The sequence below is a fragment of the Vidua chalybeata genome, chromosome 17 (assembly GCF_026979565.1).
Source record: "Vidua chalybeata isolate OUT-0048 chromosome 17, bVidCha1 merged haplotype, whole genome shotgun sequence".
In the NCBI taxonomy this organism is placed as follows: Eukaryota; Metazoa; Chordata; class Aves; order Passeriformes; family Viduidae; genus Vidua; species Vidua chalybeata.
Window position 1 is genome coordinate 8,334,339 of NC_071546.1, and position 15,511 is coordinate 8,349,849.

Genomic DNA, 15,511 nt, shown 5'->3' on the forward strand with positions numbered 1-15,511 from the left:
GGGAGCGGCGGGGGCGGCGCTGCCGCGGGGATCCCCGGGACTTGTAGTGCGGGATGGGGAGGGAGCGGGAACCGGAGGGTGGGGTTTGGGGGGGATTTGGGCACCCATGGGTGCCCTGGGGGGGCAGATGGGTGATGGGGCACGGAGGGGTGCTGCGGTCACGGGTAAGAGCCGTGCGGGGAGATGGGTCTATGTGGGCACGGCTGGGTGCTGTGGGGCACAAGGGGTGGGTTCTGGGGTGCGGGTGGGTGTTTGGAGGTACAGGTGGGTGTTTTGGGCACGGCTGGGTGCTGTGGGGCTCCGAGTGATGCTGTGGGTACCTGTGGGCGGCTGCGCAGTTGCATCCCTGCCTAAGACGCTGAGAGATGCAACACACAGCACCCCCCAGCCCCCTGCAGCTGCGGGGAAGCGCGGCTTGGGTGACCCGGGCTCTGACAATGGCACTGGGCACTGCGGAGAGCTGGGAGGACCCCGGCCCCGTGCGGGACCCGGGGCAATGGGTGGGATCTGGCTTTACTCGGCACCGCGCTCCCATCCCGGCCGGGTTGCCCCGGGGCTGAGGTTTGTGGTACCCCATGTTCGGGGGGAGGGGGACAAGCACCGCTCCCGGGGTCCCCACGCATCCTTGGGGAGGCGAGAGCGCTCATGGGGAAAGGCTGCGTTCTCAGCCAGCAGCGAGATCAGTCTAAATCTGTCCCTGCTGGGGTTCGGTGCCAAAAAAGCCATTAGGGAGCAGAAGAGGATTTATTCCCACGCTGGGAGAGCCGGGGGGTGGCCCCGGGTCCCGCAGAGCTCCCCAAGGAGGAGAGGTCGTGGGCTGGATGTGGGCCCTGGGGCAGGACATGCTGGATGCTGCTGATGGGATGGATGGATTGGAAACAGCTTTAGGGGGATTTCTACCATGGGAGTGGGGGTTGGCTGGGCTTTGGGCTGTGGGCACTGGGGATCCCCCTGGGACCAGGAGTGCTGGCTGTGCCGAGTGCTGCTGCAGCAAGCACCACCAGTCCTCACCTTCCCCATCCCGGCTTTGGGGGGGCACCCCTGGGTTGGTGACCACATGCTCCATCCTCAGCAGCAGTGGGGGTCCTCTCAGCCACAGCCAGGAAGGACAAATCCAAATCCAAACCCCCCGGATCCCATGTCCAACCCTCCCACCGAAGTGCCCAATAACGGTGCCGACAGTGCTAATAAAAAATCAATAACCATTTATTCGATACAGCTGTTTCATACATACAGTACAGGGAGCGCCTCGGCGCTGCTCGGAGCTGCTCGGACAGTACTCTCCAACTGAGGATTTGTCAATGATTAACAAAAGAACAGATCATCACAAATCGGGAGTTTATTATAAGATAGTTTACCGTTAAAACAATTTTATTTTTTTGCAAATAAACACTTTTTAATATATATATTTATATATTTATATATATGGTTACAAGTGATAAATTGAAAATTTTTTTTCCTTTTTTTGTCTTTTTTTTTTCTGTTTTAATTTTTTCCCCAAAATACACTTATGCACTAATAACTGGCATCGACGAGAAACATTCGGATATGCCGTGGGATGGGTGTCACAAGGAGAGAAAGAAAAGAACAAAATGCTCCCAAGGTTCCTGGGGGTGGGAGGTGCTCCAGGCTCAAGCAGCTCCATCCACCGTGGCCGGAGCTGGTGTGACACAGCCAACCTCACCAGGGCGGGTGTTGGTGCCGAGGGTTCCCCAGTTCCCCACGATCCAAGCTTTCCATGAGGTCTTCCCACAGGCTTGCAGTCCATGCCTGCTCCCATGGAGGTTTAACCCTTTCCTTGGGGACACGGGTGATGGGATGGGGGGGTTTCCTCAACAGCGGAGGTGCGGGACCACAGTGTCACAGTGCCCAGGATGAAAAAATTCCCAAATCCCACGGGTGATGGGATGGAAGGGGACAGGACAACTTGTCCCCCATCTGGTCTCACAGCCTCTGCCTGTCCCTCTGGATCAAGGTGGTTTCCCCTCTGGCACTGCCTTGCTGGGAGCACCTGAAGGGGCACGACCTACTGGCCCCCAGCAGTGCTACTATGGTGTCACTTGGCCCTGCCTGCTCACCTGTTGTGGCACTGGCAGGTGCTGGTGATCCCAGCACTGCTTTGGAACCTTCCCTGGATAAGCAGGAGAGTAAAGGATGTCTCATGGAGAAGGTGGGGGGGGAACATGTTCCTCTCCGAGTGATGACTAGTGGGGAAAACACCTTTTTGAGGGGGAAAAAAACCCTGAAGATTTCACTTTCTCATAGAAATTCCCTCCTGAGCATGGTGCTGCCTTCACTGGGGCTCTGAGGGTGACAGGGACAGCCCCAGCACCAGGACCGCTGCTCCCACTGCCTGCCCTGAGACCCCAGATGTCCCTGGGGTCCCCTCCAGGCTGGTGTCACTCTGTGAGGGCACTGCAGCTGTCCCTGCTCCTGTCAGACACTCATTATGGAAGCAGAGGTGGATTTTGATCGGGACCCCATGATGACACCCTGAGCTGGCCCTTTCCCATGTCTATCCTGCCCTGAGCAGCTCCCAGGGCTCCCTCCCTGTGAAGCAGTGCTGCCAGTTAATTTAATCAATGAGAAGCCAATTAATTGCATGTTAATGAGAAGAGAGTCCCAGGCCATGCCCAAGGGGAGACAGTGAGGACCGTGTGGTGACCATCCAAGGCAGCAGCCCGGGCTACCCGCTCCACGATCTCCCTTCCCTAGGCCAGGGCGTGGAGCTCTCCTGGGGATTTCCCTCCACGGCAGGACGAGATTTTGGGATCCAGAGGCTCCCTCTGCATCCTCACAGAGATTTCAGTGCCAGGCCCACAGCTCTGCCTGCGCTCCCCTTCCTGCTGCTGCCTGTGAGCTGTTCCAAGCTGTCCTTCAGCTCCCAAAGCTCTCCCTGTTCCCCAGGGAGGCAGGATCTACCCCAGTGACACCATCCAAACACGATCCGATGATGCAAGCAGCGACCAGGCTGAGCTGCAGTGACTAATTAAGCCTTCTCACTAATTGCCTCGAGGCCCGGCGCAGCCAGCAATGCTCAGGCAGTTCCCTCAGCCGCAGGCACGTGCCCAGCTCTCTGGGCAATGCAGAGGGTGGATCCAGGTGCCAGAGCTGTGGACAGAGCAGGAGCCCTGGCTCTCTGAGAAGCCACCCTGGCTCCAGCCACCACTGTCCCCCCTCCCTGGCTGGAATAACCTGCCAGTGGAGGATGTTAATTATGACTGAGCTGCTGCTTGCAGCAGGGAACGATACCGAGCCTCTGGTGGGCGACAAGGAGCAGTGAAAGGAAAGGGAGGACTGAGGTTTGAATTGATTAAAGCAAAAGCAGAAGCTCCCCCTCTGATGCCTCTTTCCTGGCTCCGCATAGGGGAAAAATCGATTTAAGGTTTTCTGTTGTGCTACTGAGAGGAAACGTGCCCATTTCCCAAGGACCGAGGTAGCCTGGTTTTGTCTGGAGACGGGCACATCCCGGTCCAGGGATGGCTCCCCCTGGGCTGCAGCAAGGTGTGATGACAGCGGCAGCACAGGAGCAAAGAAGAGCTCCAGGGAAGAGCACAAGCAGGGACGGCACCACAGGGACCTGCCACCCTGAGGCGAGTGGTCAGGGGCTCAGATGCATCTTTGGAAGCAGAGACTCCTCCTACGGTGGGTCCCAGCCCGAAAGGACAAGGGGAATGTGAGGTGCCTGGGCAGCAACTGGGCTCATCCTACAGCAGGACCCATGATTGTCTCTCGATGCTGCCCCCATTCCTTTTACACACCTCCTGTGGCCACAGCTGGGACTCCATTCCTCCCTCCTGGGCGATCGGCACCTTCAGGATGGAGCACAGTGGGACCCTGAATCACCCTTGGATGCCCCAGGCCGGGGGACAGCTCGTTGGCTGCCACCTCCCCCTGACCACTGCCATCACGTCTCTGGCCATCACAGCACTCCAGGCCGGGCAAACACAACCCAAGCACTGAGGCACAGCTCCCTCACTGCGCTGCCACTCTCCAGGGTGCCCACAGCATTCCCACAGCTTTCCATTAAACCCTCCAGCCTGACCAGCCGCAGAGCACCCCCTCTCCTGCTCACAGCTCCCACACTGCCAGCGGGTGTCACGCTCCCTGCTCCCTCCTCTGCCCGTGCCTCGCACCACAAACCCAAGACAAACCCTGCCGAGCTGAGCCCCACAGAGCCGCTCCCTGCCCGACACCTTCCCCCTCGACCCGCGGCTGCGGGGAAAGCGCTGCCAACTCCCCCTCACCGCAGCATCCGCTGCCGGACCCTCCGCCCGAGCGGCTCGAACATCTTTGGAAACATCACCCTGGATCTGGGAGGCCGCCAGACAGCCGGGCAGCTGCCCCCGGCACGGAGCCGCTGGGGAGGGTCCCTGCCCACGGACCCCGCTGCTATTGCACTTCTCTTTCGCTCAAGCGTCACCAGGTTGGTGCAGGGGAGGGGAACCACAGGCCGGGGGAGGCAGCGGGGCCCCACCGAGGGGTATGTACATGAGCAGGGGGTGGAGAACGTTCCAGCTTCCTTGATCCTGTTTGTTTTCCAGTGTGAAACAAGGTCCGTGATTTGTTTAAAGTGGTTAACTGGTATTTTCTGTCTTTTTTTTTTTTTTTCCTTTTTTTTCCTTTCTTTTTGTAAAAAGAGGGTGAGAGGAGGGTGGGGCAAGAGGAGGTGGGATGGGGAGGAGGGGACATAAAACTGGGAGAGACCCCCACCCTGTTACCCTGGGCTGTAAACGAATCCTCGGAGACAAGTCTCTGAGCTGCTCATTTCTCGGGCATCTTGCTGGCTCCTCCCTTCCGCTGGCTCGGGGGCTTGAGGGCGAGCTCGTCCCCCTCGGGGCTGCCCCGGGAGCCTTCCCAGTGCTCGAGGGTTTTCTTGTGATTAGTCTTTGCTGCCCCGCTCTCTCTGCCCTTCGGGGACATTTCCGAAGGCCTCTCCTTGGGTTTTCTCCCCCTTTTCTTCCCGTTTGTGCTTTTCTTTTTCTCCTCTTTGCTGGAAGAAAGCTGTTCCCTGTTTTTCTTTTTCCGGCTGGCCTCTGAGGAGGTTCGGAACCAGTTCTGTGTCCATGGGGTGACACGGGGGTTAGTGACAGTCCTGGGGGCAGGCACTGGCACCAGCACCAGAACACACAACCCGAGCCTGGCCCACCCCTCACCCCACTGGCATCACCTCTCTGAGGTCAAACTGCTCAGTGCTGAGCTGCTGCAATGAGCCTGGGGGTGTCAGGGACACCAAGGGGGATAGGGAAGAACCCCCCAGGCTGACTGGGGGCTGTTACTCAGCTCTGCTCTTAACAGACATGGATGGATGGATGGATGGATGGATGGATGGATGGATGGATGGATGGATGGATGGATGGATGGGGACAGCCCAAGGATGCATGTGCTGGAGCAGGGACTAGCCCAGCCCAGCTCCAGCTGTTCCCTTACCTCCGAGTGAGCCTTGATGATGTGGTACTTGACGCCACTCTCGGAGCTGAACTCCTTCTGGCACAGGAGGCAGCGGTACTTGCCCACTGAGTGGTCACCCTGCAAGACACAGCAGCTCCTGCAGAGCCCAAAGTGCCCCAAGGCCTGGGCCTCCCCTGGCCCTGACCCTCCCATGACCTCAAAGTGACACAAAATAAACACTCATGTCTGAATCACCAGATCTCTGCCAGCCTCGGTGCTGGGCCAGGAGCTCACAGCCACATCCTCTTTCTGCGTTTCAGTCCATGCCACTCGTGCTGCTGCCTGTGTGTCCCCAGCATCAGGTGATGGGGCCATCGCCCTGTGTCCTCACTATCAGCAGATCTGTGATCCCCTGGGACTGAGCCACCATCAGATTTATGTCCAACACTCACCTAATTTTCCTGTTACATTGTCAAAGAGCCAGGGTGAGTGCTGGATTCCTGTCACCAGCACCCTGGTGGGATGACAGATTTCCTGGCTCTGCTGCAGGTCATGGCACGTGGGAGATAATGCGCTCTCTATTGACGAGGGGGTTATGGATGAGCCCCTCTGGGCCATATATTTCCTCCCTGGGAATTTCTCCATAGCTGTAAATCTTGAGTGAGACAGGTCTCTCATTTCGGGAGAGGGCAGGCCTGGCTTCGGGAATCCTTGTGCAAAATCATCCTGCTGCATCAATCCCCACTGAGGATGGGGTGCTGCCTGGGAGCCTTGCTAAGGCTCTATGTATTGCAACCAGTTCTGCAGGATTTTACAGTGGGAATCAGAGACCAGTTCTGGAGGGGCTGTGATTTATTTATGCTAAATTTGTTGGCACATGTACTCAAAGTAAATCCTTTCCCCTAAGGGGAAGAGTCCTGCTGATGGCAGTGTGGGGGTCGCAGAGCAACTCCCCTCTGCTGACTCCCAGTTCCTGGCCCCAGCAGTGCCAGATCCAGAGGGTGCAGCTCTGCTGTTCATGGAAATGTTCATGCAGATCCTGGCTGCTTCCTGTGCATGGAACCAACCAGAAACCAGCTCCATTTTCTGTCAGAGAAGGAGCTGTCCTAGTCTTCTGTGTTTGCTCTTTTATCCTGCATAAATCCAGCTTCTCCTGCCGGATCTCTGCAGCCCATTTTCTAAATTATCTCATTAAGGGCTGCTGTTCCAGCTAGCGCTGGAGGAGTGCAGGAGTTGGTGTTTTTAATAACCACAGGGTATGTATTGGAGCTGCCTCCTGGAAGCTCCATTCAATGGAAGCTGCAGCTGGAAACGTTTCAGGGTATAAAGCTTCAGCAGCTCTTACTTGGTTCCAATTTGAGGGACCTACACGGAGCTCCTGATCCCTCCCCTGGGGCACTGGAGCTCAGGGCTGCTCCATCCATCCAGTGGGAGGGCACTGGTCTCTGCACAGACCAGCTGCCTCTTCCAGACCCAGCTTATCCCAGGAGGCACTACACCAGCATCCCGCCAGCTGGGCTTCCAGAGGGGCTGTAGGGCTGCCCAAGTAAGATTCCTGATTCCCACCTGCCTCAGGAAACGTTCCGTTTCCAGCACCCAGCTCCTTGGCTCTGAGCTGCTGTGGCTGATGTGTGGCTGTGTGATATGCTGGCCATGCTGCTTAGCCCCGGGCTTGTGAATGATCTGGGGGCTGCAGGGACCAGCTGGGCAGGGGCTGCTGTGGGGCAGGAGGACATAAGGCAGGAGGACTTAGGCCCACTGCTGTGGGTCTAAGTGTGTCTAGAGCTCCCTGTGACACTTTGTGTGTCAGAGGTCTGGGCTTGGGTGAGAAGCCTGTGTTGTGGGACCATTTCTCTATAAGTGAAAGAGCAGCTACATTCCCCTCCAACTCATCTACTCAGCTCGAGCCTCTCTGCCTCCACCTGCCTGGTGACAAATCACTTGGAGCAGCACTGCCAGCCAGACCTCCAGCAGCAACCATCCTTTAACCTGTGCCATTGTCCCTTGCCTTGTTCCTCCAAAACCAGCTGGGGGGGAAGAGAAAACCCAACACCAAAGCCACCTCTGAGAAAAGGGTGTAAAAGGCAGGACCTACCTTGTTGCAGTTGGCCAGGTGAGCTTTCAACCCCGAGACACTGGAGTAAATGGCTTCACAGCACTGCAGGAGAAAACAAAGCAGGGTTAGGCATGATCCCCCTCATACCCTGTCTTCCTCTGAGCTGTGGCCAGGAGCCTGCTGAGCCAGCACAGCCACCGGTCCAGGCTGAGCAGTGTGAGGTTAATGCTCTGCGAGGCGCCGAGGGCTCTGGTCACACGTTTCCCATTAGTGCTAATGGGAGTCATGTGGCCACATCCCTCTGCAACGGGCTGAAAAACGTCTCCCCTAAACATCTCCGTGGAAAACCTACATTTGTGAGCTGTCGGGAGGTCCTGCTGGGCTACAGGAGCTCTTGGAGCCACAGCAGAGGCTTAATGGAGAGGAGAAATCACCCAGGCAGCAGCATGACCAGTTTCTGAGCAACGTCTTTTCCAAGTGCCTGTGTATGACATTAATTAGGCAGCCCGGCTCCCCTGGCCTTGTGGGAACCGCCTCCTTCAGAACTCACATTAGCAAGGCTTTGTTTGGGACGAGAAATCCAAGCTCAGCACCAGGGTGGGGTTCACCTCTCTGTCAGCTCAGGCCAAGGCTGTGTTTCACAGCGAGATGAGGCACATGCACCATGCCCTGAGGTCTGTGCTTGTCACAGGGCTTTAAAAAGCTTGGCTTAAATCTATCTTCATTTAACTCTGGGAAAAGCAGGTTCTCTACATCAAAAGGCTGCGCAGGATGTGCAGCCTTCACCCTGTCAGGATCTTGGGAGCTTCCCAAAGGCAGCTCCAGAGCTCAAATTGGGCGATGCTGCACCGTCAGCCCAAGGGTGGCCCTGTCCCCAGGCCTGGTGGCTTGCGCACACAAGGAAGATCACAAAGGTGGAACATGCTTTAACCAGACACAGTAGCAAGCTCAGGGGAAGGAGGTGAAATGAGTGTCTGAGCATCACTGTAATCAGGGGCCCAAAAAGAACCATTTTTGGTGGGTTTCTGCCCCAAAAACTCCCCCTTCCTCCTACAGATGGAGACCAGCCATCCCACGGAAGAACAGACAATCCTTACGTTGTTAGGACAGTTGATGCGGCCCTTCTCCTTCACCTCGTTCTTCCAGTTTTCCAGCAGCCTGGGATTGAGCTTTGGAAGCCCTGGCCGGGTGTAATTAAGCTGTGAACAATAGCAGTTGATTAGCAGAGCTGCACACCCCAGCCCGGTCCACGGTCCTGCCTCTTCACATGGGTCTTGCCCTGCTCCAAAGTGAATAGGAGCTGAAAACTACTTGGGAGGCTTCCCCCAGAGATGCCATCCCCCTCCTGGGCACCACAGAGCGGGGAGGTGCCTCTGCCCTGCCACGAGAGGAGAGGAGAGGAGAGGAGAGGAGAGGAGAGGAGAGGAGAGGAGAGGAGAGGAGAGGAGAGGAGAGGAGAGGAGAGGAGAGGAGAGGAGAGGAGAGGAGAGGAGAGGAGAGGAGAGGAGAGGAGAGGAGAGGAGAGGAGAGGAGAGGAGAGGAGAGGAGAGGAGAGGAGAGGAGAGGAGAGGAGAAGGGAGGGGAAGGGAGGGGAAGGGAGGGGAAGGGAGGGGAAGGGAGGGGAAGGGAGGAGAAGCCCCAGGTCCATGCCCACAGGGCCAGGACTGGACTCGGCCTTTTCAGTGCATGGTGTCAGCACAGCCCTTCTGCCATTTTATAACCTGGGGAATAAACAACCCTGCACACTGGGCAGAGGGGCCAGGAGCCTCCATGGCTGCCTTCCATGGATGAATGGGCACAACCCGTTAAACAATGAAAGGCCTCTTGTGTCTCTGCCTCTCCTTCTGGCAGGGCTGCTCCTTCCAAGTGCTTTTAATTAGCGCTTTATTAGCGACTTTGAGGGTTAGCATAGCAGGGTGACCTTCCCAACTCCAGTTCTGCCTGTTCAGCACAAGCCAAGGCAGCTGTGGCAGCTCCAGGCATCTCCGGGCCTCCCAGCCACTGTGCCTGGCCCTACCTGCAGGGTTGGTCCTGGCCTGACATTGAGCCACTGTGCCAAGGTCTGCAGGGGACACCAGGCTGCACAACCACACCAGCACAACTCCCAGCCCAGCCTGGTGAGCTCTGCTAGAGCCAGTGGACGTTGTTTTGGTTCCAAGCCCCAAACCTTCCGAGTGGGAGCAATGCTGGGTGAGCTCACAGATGGCACGGTGCAGGTGTGGGTACCTGAGCACGTGCCACTCTCCATGGGCACCCTCTGAGCACGGGATGCAACTGCATCCCTGCATCCATGCTGGATGGAGAGGATGAACAGCCACAAGGTGCTTGCAGAGGTGCAAACCCAGGCCAAACGTTACCCAAGGTCCTGGAGCTGGTGGTTTGGAGGCAGACGGAAGCTGGCTGGATTTGTTTTCCAGCTGTGACTTTTCCTGAACATGCTGATAGAGCTGCAAATCTGCATTTGGCCAGCTCGCCCAAGCTGTTCCCAAACCTCCCTGCAAAGGGAAGCTCGGGATGTTGAAGGCTCAGATGTCAGCCCCTCCTTTCCACTCAAATTAAAGTGATCCATGTGCCCCTGCAGCCTTCCCCTTGGCACGTGGCAGGGCACGGCTGGGTCAGGGAGCACTGGGCTCCATGTGAGGGGCAGGGGCACAAGGCCTTGCGAAACAGCGCTGTGAACACTGGTAAGGACGGATGTGGATGTGGAAAACTCCCCTGAGCCCCAGTGCTGCAATTCTGTCATGCTTTGCGGCTGGGGGAGATGCCAGCAGAGCTCTTTGAAGCTCTGGGATGGTGCATCTACCAAGAGCTTGGTCCCCAGCCCAGGGAAGGCAATGCCACCTCCAGGGGAGAACACAGGAGTCCCTTTTTGCCATTGATACTGAGAGCCAGGATGCCAAACTGTCTCCATAATTAAAACCCAATCAATCCCATGAATGAGCAAACATTAACGGTAACCGCACACAGTCCCAGCAACAACCTCTCCCTCCGCGTGTCCCCGGGGAGGAGGCAAGGGGGGATGTTCAGAGATGTGGACTCTGCTGCTCTGCTTTCCCACTCCAGAGAAAAATCCCTCCCTGCCCTCCTCCAACAGTCCTGCACAATAACATGCAAATCCCATGTCTTCCCAGGGCGCTGCGGTTCTGGGAATGTCAAAGTCATCTTTATGTCTCTATTAAGAGGGAGCCCCAGGCATGGAATATTTTATATTTTTTTTTCTTTTCCATTTATTTTCCTCAAACAGCCTGTAAGTGAAAATTTTCATGGCCAAATCATTAAACGACTACAACTGGTTTTGGCTACAGCCCATCTCTTCTGAACAGTCGAAGGATGCTGGGCTGGGAAGGTTTGTTTCCTTTGACTGACACTTTTATTTAATTAACTTTCATATTTCAATGCTCTCTGCTCCCTAGACAGCTCTCCCCTTCCCCAAAATATATCACAGTAAATGAGAACCATGCAGGGTGTCTCAGCTGATGAGCGCCCCTGAAGCCTCACCAGGTCCCCAGCACAAGGTACTGATCTCCCTTCATCCTGTGGAAGTTGTGGATGATGCCATGAAGGCAAAATGCACCCAGGGGTGCTGGGCAGCAGCCAGGTCCCACTGGAGGGTCTGCCGAGCAAGGGGAGGAAGGATGGACTCGGCCCCACAGCTGGAGCTGGGATCTGGTTTGGCCCACAGTGCCATGAGTCTGCAGGGCTCAGCCTGGCTCCTGCCTGCATCGCAGGGCCATTGTTTTGGGGGACAAACTCAAGCCAGCCTCTTCTGCTCTGGAATTTATCCTGGTTCCAGTATAAAACCTCAAGCCTGGAGATGACTTTTGCCCTTTAGCTTTATGACTGGCCTACGGCTGCCCCTTGCTCCAGATCCCTGGCACCCCATGGCACCAGACTCCACAGGGATGTGCAGGGATGTGCAGACTCCATGGCTGCCCCTACTGACACTGAGACCCCGAGCTGTGGGGAGGCAAATGGAGTGTCCATGTATCCCACAGTGGAGCTCTGCATCCCTCTTGTGTGGCACAGCTCCTGCCTGGGCCGCAGGAGCCCATCACAACCTCCAGCACCTTGAAACAAGGAACCCCACCTCAAGCTCAACCAAGAAAGCGTCACACTCTGAAACAGTGGAATATCCACAGCATGTTCTCCCCTTCTGCCACTTAGATGTCTCAAGGAGGTTGTTTCTCATCCCCCACTACATCCCAGAGCCCACTGCCATGAACTGGGAACCTGCAGCCTCAAGGCTGCTCATGGGCAGGAGACAGCCCCAGCAAAGGCCAGAGGAGGGTCGGCATCATCTTCACAGAGCTTCTGCAGAGGGGATTTTTCCCAGAAAAGCAGCAGGGGTGTGCCCTTCCCCATCTGACATCTCCAGCAAGCGGCTGTTGTGAAACACCCCATCTGTTTCAGCTTATCTGGAGGCAAATAAAGATCGGAGCGAGAAAATAAGACTCCAGTGTATATTTAGAAATGCTGGATTTGGTTAGCAGAGACCGAAGGCAGCGCAGGGCCTGGGATCGAGCAGCAATCGTTTATTCTGATGCCATTGCTTTGGTGTGAAGGAATCCATCCTCCCGGGGAAAGGCGAACGCATCCTACCACAGGCCACCAACGGGATCCAAACCCAGCATCCCTCTTCCCGGCTGGGACCGGCTGCCACGTGGCCACAGAGCAGGGGCTGCAGTGGGGCTGTTCCTGCTGTGAGGCTAAGAACCCCTGTGTCCCATCAGCTTGTGCCTTCCCCTAGGAAAAGGTTTTGCTGCCTGGAAAAGGGATGGAGCGGGGTGGCTTTCTTCTTCAGCTTCCTTGAAATCAACACTGACTGCTGGGACCATGGTGGGGAACCGGAGGGTTCAGGGATGGAGCTTGTCCTGTGTTGCAGCAAGTTTGGGTGCGTCCATCCACCTTGGCGACAGACCTGAGCTGGGAAGCATATGTCCCTCTGGAATCCTGGAAATACCTAGGGCTTGCTGAAAAGGTGAAGGAGCAGCTGCAATCTGCTGCTGATCCCTGACATCCCACTTCTCTCCATGTCCAGTACAGGACCAGCAGAGTACTCCCAATGGCTGGGCATGACTTGGGGAAGAAGAAGAGGTGGTGGTGTTGTGTCTTCTCTGTGAATTCCATCAGTTCCCACCAGTCCCAGTGCCCTGGCCAAGGCAAACTGGTGTTTATCTTCCTGCTGCTCCAGTGGCTCTGGGCTGTCAGTTCCCTCAGGAAGGGCCACCACAAGTGCTCGGTGGGGTGGTGGCACGGGGACACGGGGATGCTGCTGGCTGCTCTGAGCTTCCCATGTGGCACAAGGCTGTCCCACAGGCAGTTCTGTTTTGGGGCCATAATGAGGTCAAATTGGGCACTTGCTGAGAGGTTTCTTTCTACACCCTGAACTAAACCAACTTGTAAAGGCAAAGCAGTCCTTAGCAATGCAAATCATGGCTGAGCAGAGCAGCTCAGAGCGTGCTGAAGTCAGCAAGCTCCCACCAGCCTGCCTGGGCAGAACTTGCCTCCCACCTCCTCCCAGCATCGCTCATCAAGAAAAAATGTCATAGACCGAACAGATTATAAAGTGTTGTCAAGGGAACGTGACAGTCACTGCAAGACGTACCCACAGGCACACGCACGGCTATGTACGGATTCACCCACTACACTGACTTCCTCCAAAATCCATGTGGGATTTCATGCAGGGCCTGAGGTCTCTTGATCCTCCAACTCAAGAGCCTTGTTTTGCCATCTGGGAGCTGATCCAATTCCCCCCTTTCCCATCTTTAATGCAAAACTGCTTCTGCCAGCTTCACAGCAATTCTTTGATTTTTAGCACTGAGATGGGGCTCAGTTAAACTTAAATAATCAGACCCTGAACACAAGAAATGTCTCATTAAAAAAGCCCACCAGCATTTCATGGAGCAATTATGCCAGTGCTGAGACCTTTACGATGCCTTTGTCAGCCTGAGCATGTGCCCTTGGTCCAGGCCTGGGGTCCTGGCTGCTCCCTCAATTCAAAAAGAAAATACCCAAAGTCATGAATAAAGGGAACAATTCCAAGTGGAAAGAGAAGAATGCAAGAGCTGAGACAGGAGAGGGGGAAAGAGAGCAGCACACCTCTTCTCCCACAGTATCTGAAATGAAACAGCTACTTTGGGCTTGGTTTTTTAAAATTATTAATGCATTGCAGCTGAAGTCATCTGGAAACCAACAATGGCAACACCAAGCACTGGGGAAATAAAATGTTTACAAGCAGTTCTGGCCCTGAAATGCCCAGCTTTGCCCCAAAGTAGATAGCAGTGCTGCAGCTGGATCCCCTTCTGTGCCAGTGCCTCACTGGGATGCCAAGGTGGGTAAAGAAACTGCTGGTTTGTTTCTGTGCTAGTTTTCCAGCTGTCCACCACATGTAGACCAGAGGTGAGCCAGGCTTAGTTTCTCTGGGTCTCTGCAGGACCATGGTGGCACTTCTGCTGAGCACACACAGGTGCCAGAACAGAACAGCCTGTGGGAGCAGGAAGGCATTTTGGTGCAAGCTCTGCTCTCCTGCCACCCCTTTTCCTGGGGTGACCACCATCACTTCGCCAAGCTGCCTCTGAGACTTGGGCTGTTCTCATGGCTTGGGGTAGGTCCTCTGGGCTGGGACTGTTCACAGTCTCCTGATGCCCTCTGATACTCACTTCCATCTCTGCAATGTGCCCAATATCTTGCCAGGGTGAATTTCAGAGCACTGGACAAGAGATGCCCAACTCTCCAGAGCAGGGAATAGGCCTGGCACCGAATTGCAGAGTCACCTGCTAAGGAAAAAGGCTGCACCTCATGCAGAGACTCTGCATTGAGTCCTGGCAAACAAAAATAACTCCTATTCCCTCTCTTTTTTCCCCTTTACACTGAAAAGGTTTATGATTTACTGCTGCTTCATTCTTTTTACAGCCCAGAAGGAGCATACCTGGAGGGAATTTTAGCTTTAGTACACCCCCAGGAATAATCACGTCCTCCCACAGGCAGAAGGGAGGTTTGGTTTAATGTGTACTCACTCCAATGCCTATGAAAAGCTCCAGCCTTTGGGACCCTGTGCAAACCCCACAGCGTTGAGCCACGAGTGCACTGCTGCTGGAGCTTGGGGGGGCTCAGTCCTGTCTCCACTCTCTGCCTTCCTCTGCTCCCAGCAGAGCTGCTCCAGGATGCTGCAGGCCTTTTACCTCCAGGAAAGCATCTCCCAGAAGTTAAGGAAGAGATGTGGATGGGAGAGATTTCTGCCTGGGGCGTCTTTGCTCTCTGACAGCACAAGGGAGATGGTTGCAGATCCGATCTGCTCTCTTCACGTGCTCCTCTCAGCTGCCAGCCTCTACTTCCCTGCTCAGCATGGACCAGAAATGACCTCCCACCCCAATACTCTCGGGGCCAGACCTTGATCTCTTCCCAGTGCACCACCTCTTCCTCCAAAGGGCACAGCTGCCTGCTGCTGGGAGCCTCCAGACCACAGCGGCTCAGCCTGTGCTGGGTGGGCTCTTCAGCAATAAATCTGCCATCACAGCCAATTAATTTAAGGCACAGCAAGTGAGACATGTGAGCCCTCAACCAGCTGGGGCCAGGCTGGAATCCTGGATCTCCGTGTACAGCTAGTGCAAAACCAAAAGGAGAACTAAAGGCTGCTCACCCGCTTTGTTTCAGGCACCAGGTCATCCTTCATCCTCTGTTTGGTCCAATCCCTGGCCAGCTCGTCCTCTGCTATCTCCTGGAGGTGGAAGACGGCTACTTGGGCCGACGTCCGACGGATGCGGCCGCTCGGGGTCCTCTCAAAATCTTCTACGGGACCAGGCTCCGGCTTCACCTCTGGCTCCTCTGGAGGCTGCAAGAGAGACAGGGTCACAGAGGGCATGACAAGAGAACAAGCGAGCTCTCTGGGCCCAGGATGGGGATGCTGGGATTTGGGCTGTGTGTTTCCAGACCTGCTTTGTGCCTCTGCAGTGGAGCATGGGAGCAAGGGGAGCACCCACCTCCCTCAGCCCAGCAGCAGCCATAGACTGTGTCCCTCGGTGCTCCCATGTGTATAAATGTCTCCAGTTATTAGATTTAGGGAGT

At 55.8% G+C, this 15,511-nt stretch overlaps 1 protein-coding gene across 4 annotated transcripts in view; it reads right to left on the reverse strand.

Annotated features, from left to right (window-relative positions):
- Window positions 1-1,188: 1,188 nt before the first annotated feature.
- Window positions 1,189-15,511, reverse strand: part of ZNF512B (zinc finger protein 512B) — a 30,381-nt gene continuing 16,058 nt past the window's right edge. For all 4 annotated transcript variants that reach the window (XM_053958616.1, XM_053958617.1, XM_053958615.1 and 1 more), the window contains 5 exons: window positions 15,087-15,278; window positions 8,545-8,646; window positions 7,487-7,549; window positions 5,431-5,529; window positions 1,189-5,058 (listed from right to left, as the gene is read on the reverse strand). In XM_053958616.1, coding sequence (XP_053814591.1) covers window positions 4,765-5,058; window positions 5,431-5,529; window positions 7,487-7,549; window positions 8,545-8,646; window positions 15,087-15,278 — 750 coding nt within the window. In that variant the 3' untranslated portion in view covers window positions 1,189-4,764. The remainder of the gene's footprint in view (window positions 5,059-5,430; window positions 5,530-7,486; window positions 7,550-8,544; window positions 8,647-15,086; window positions 15,279-15,511) is intronic.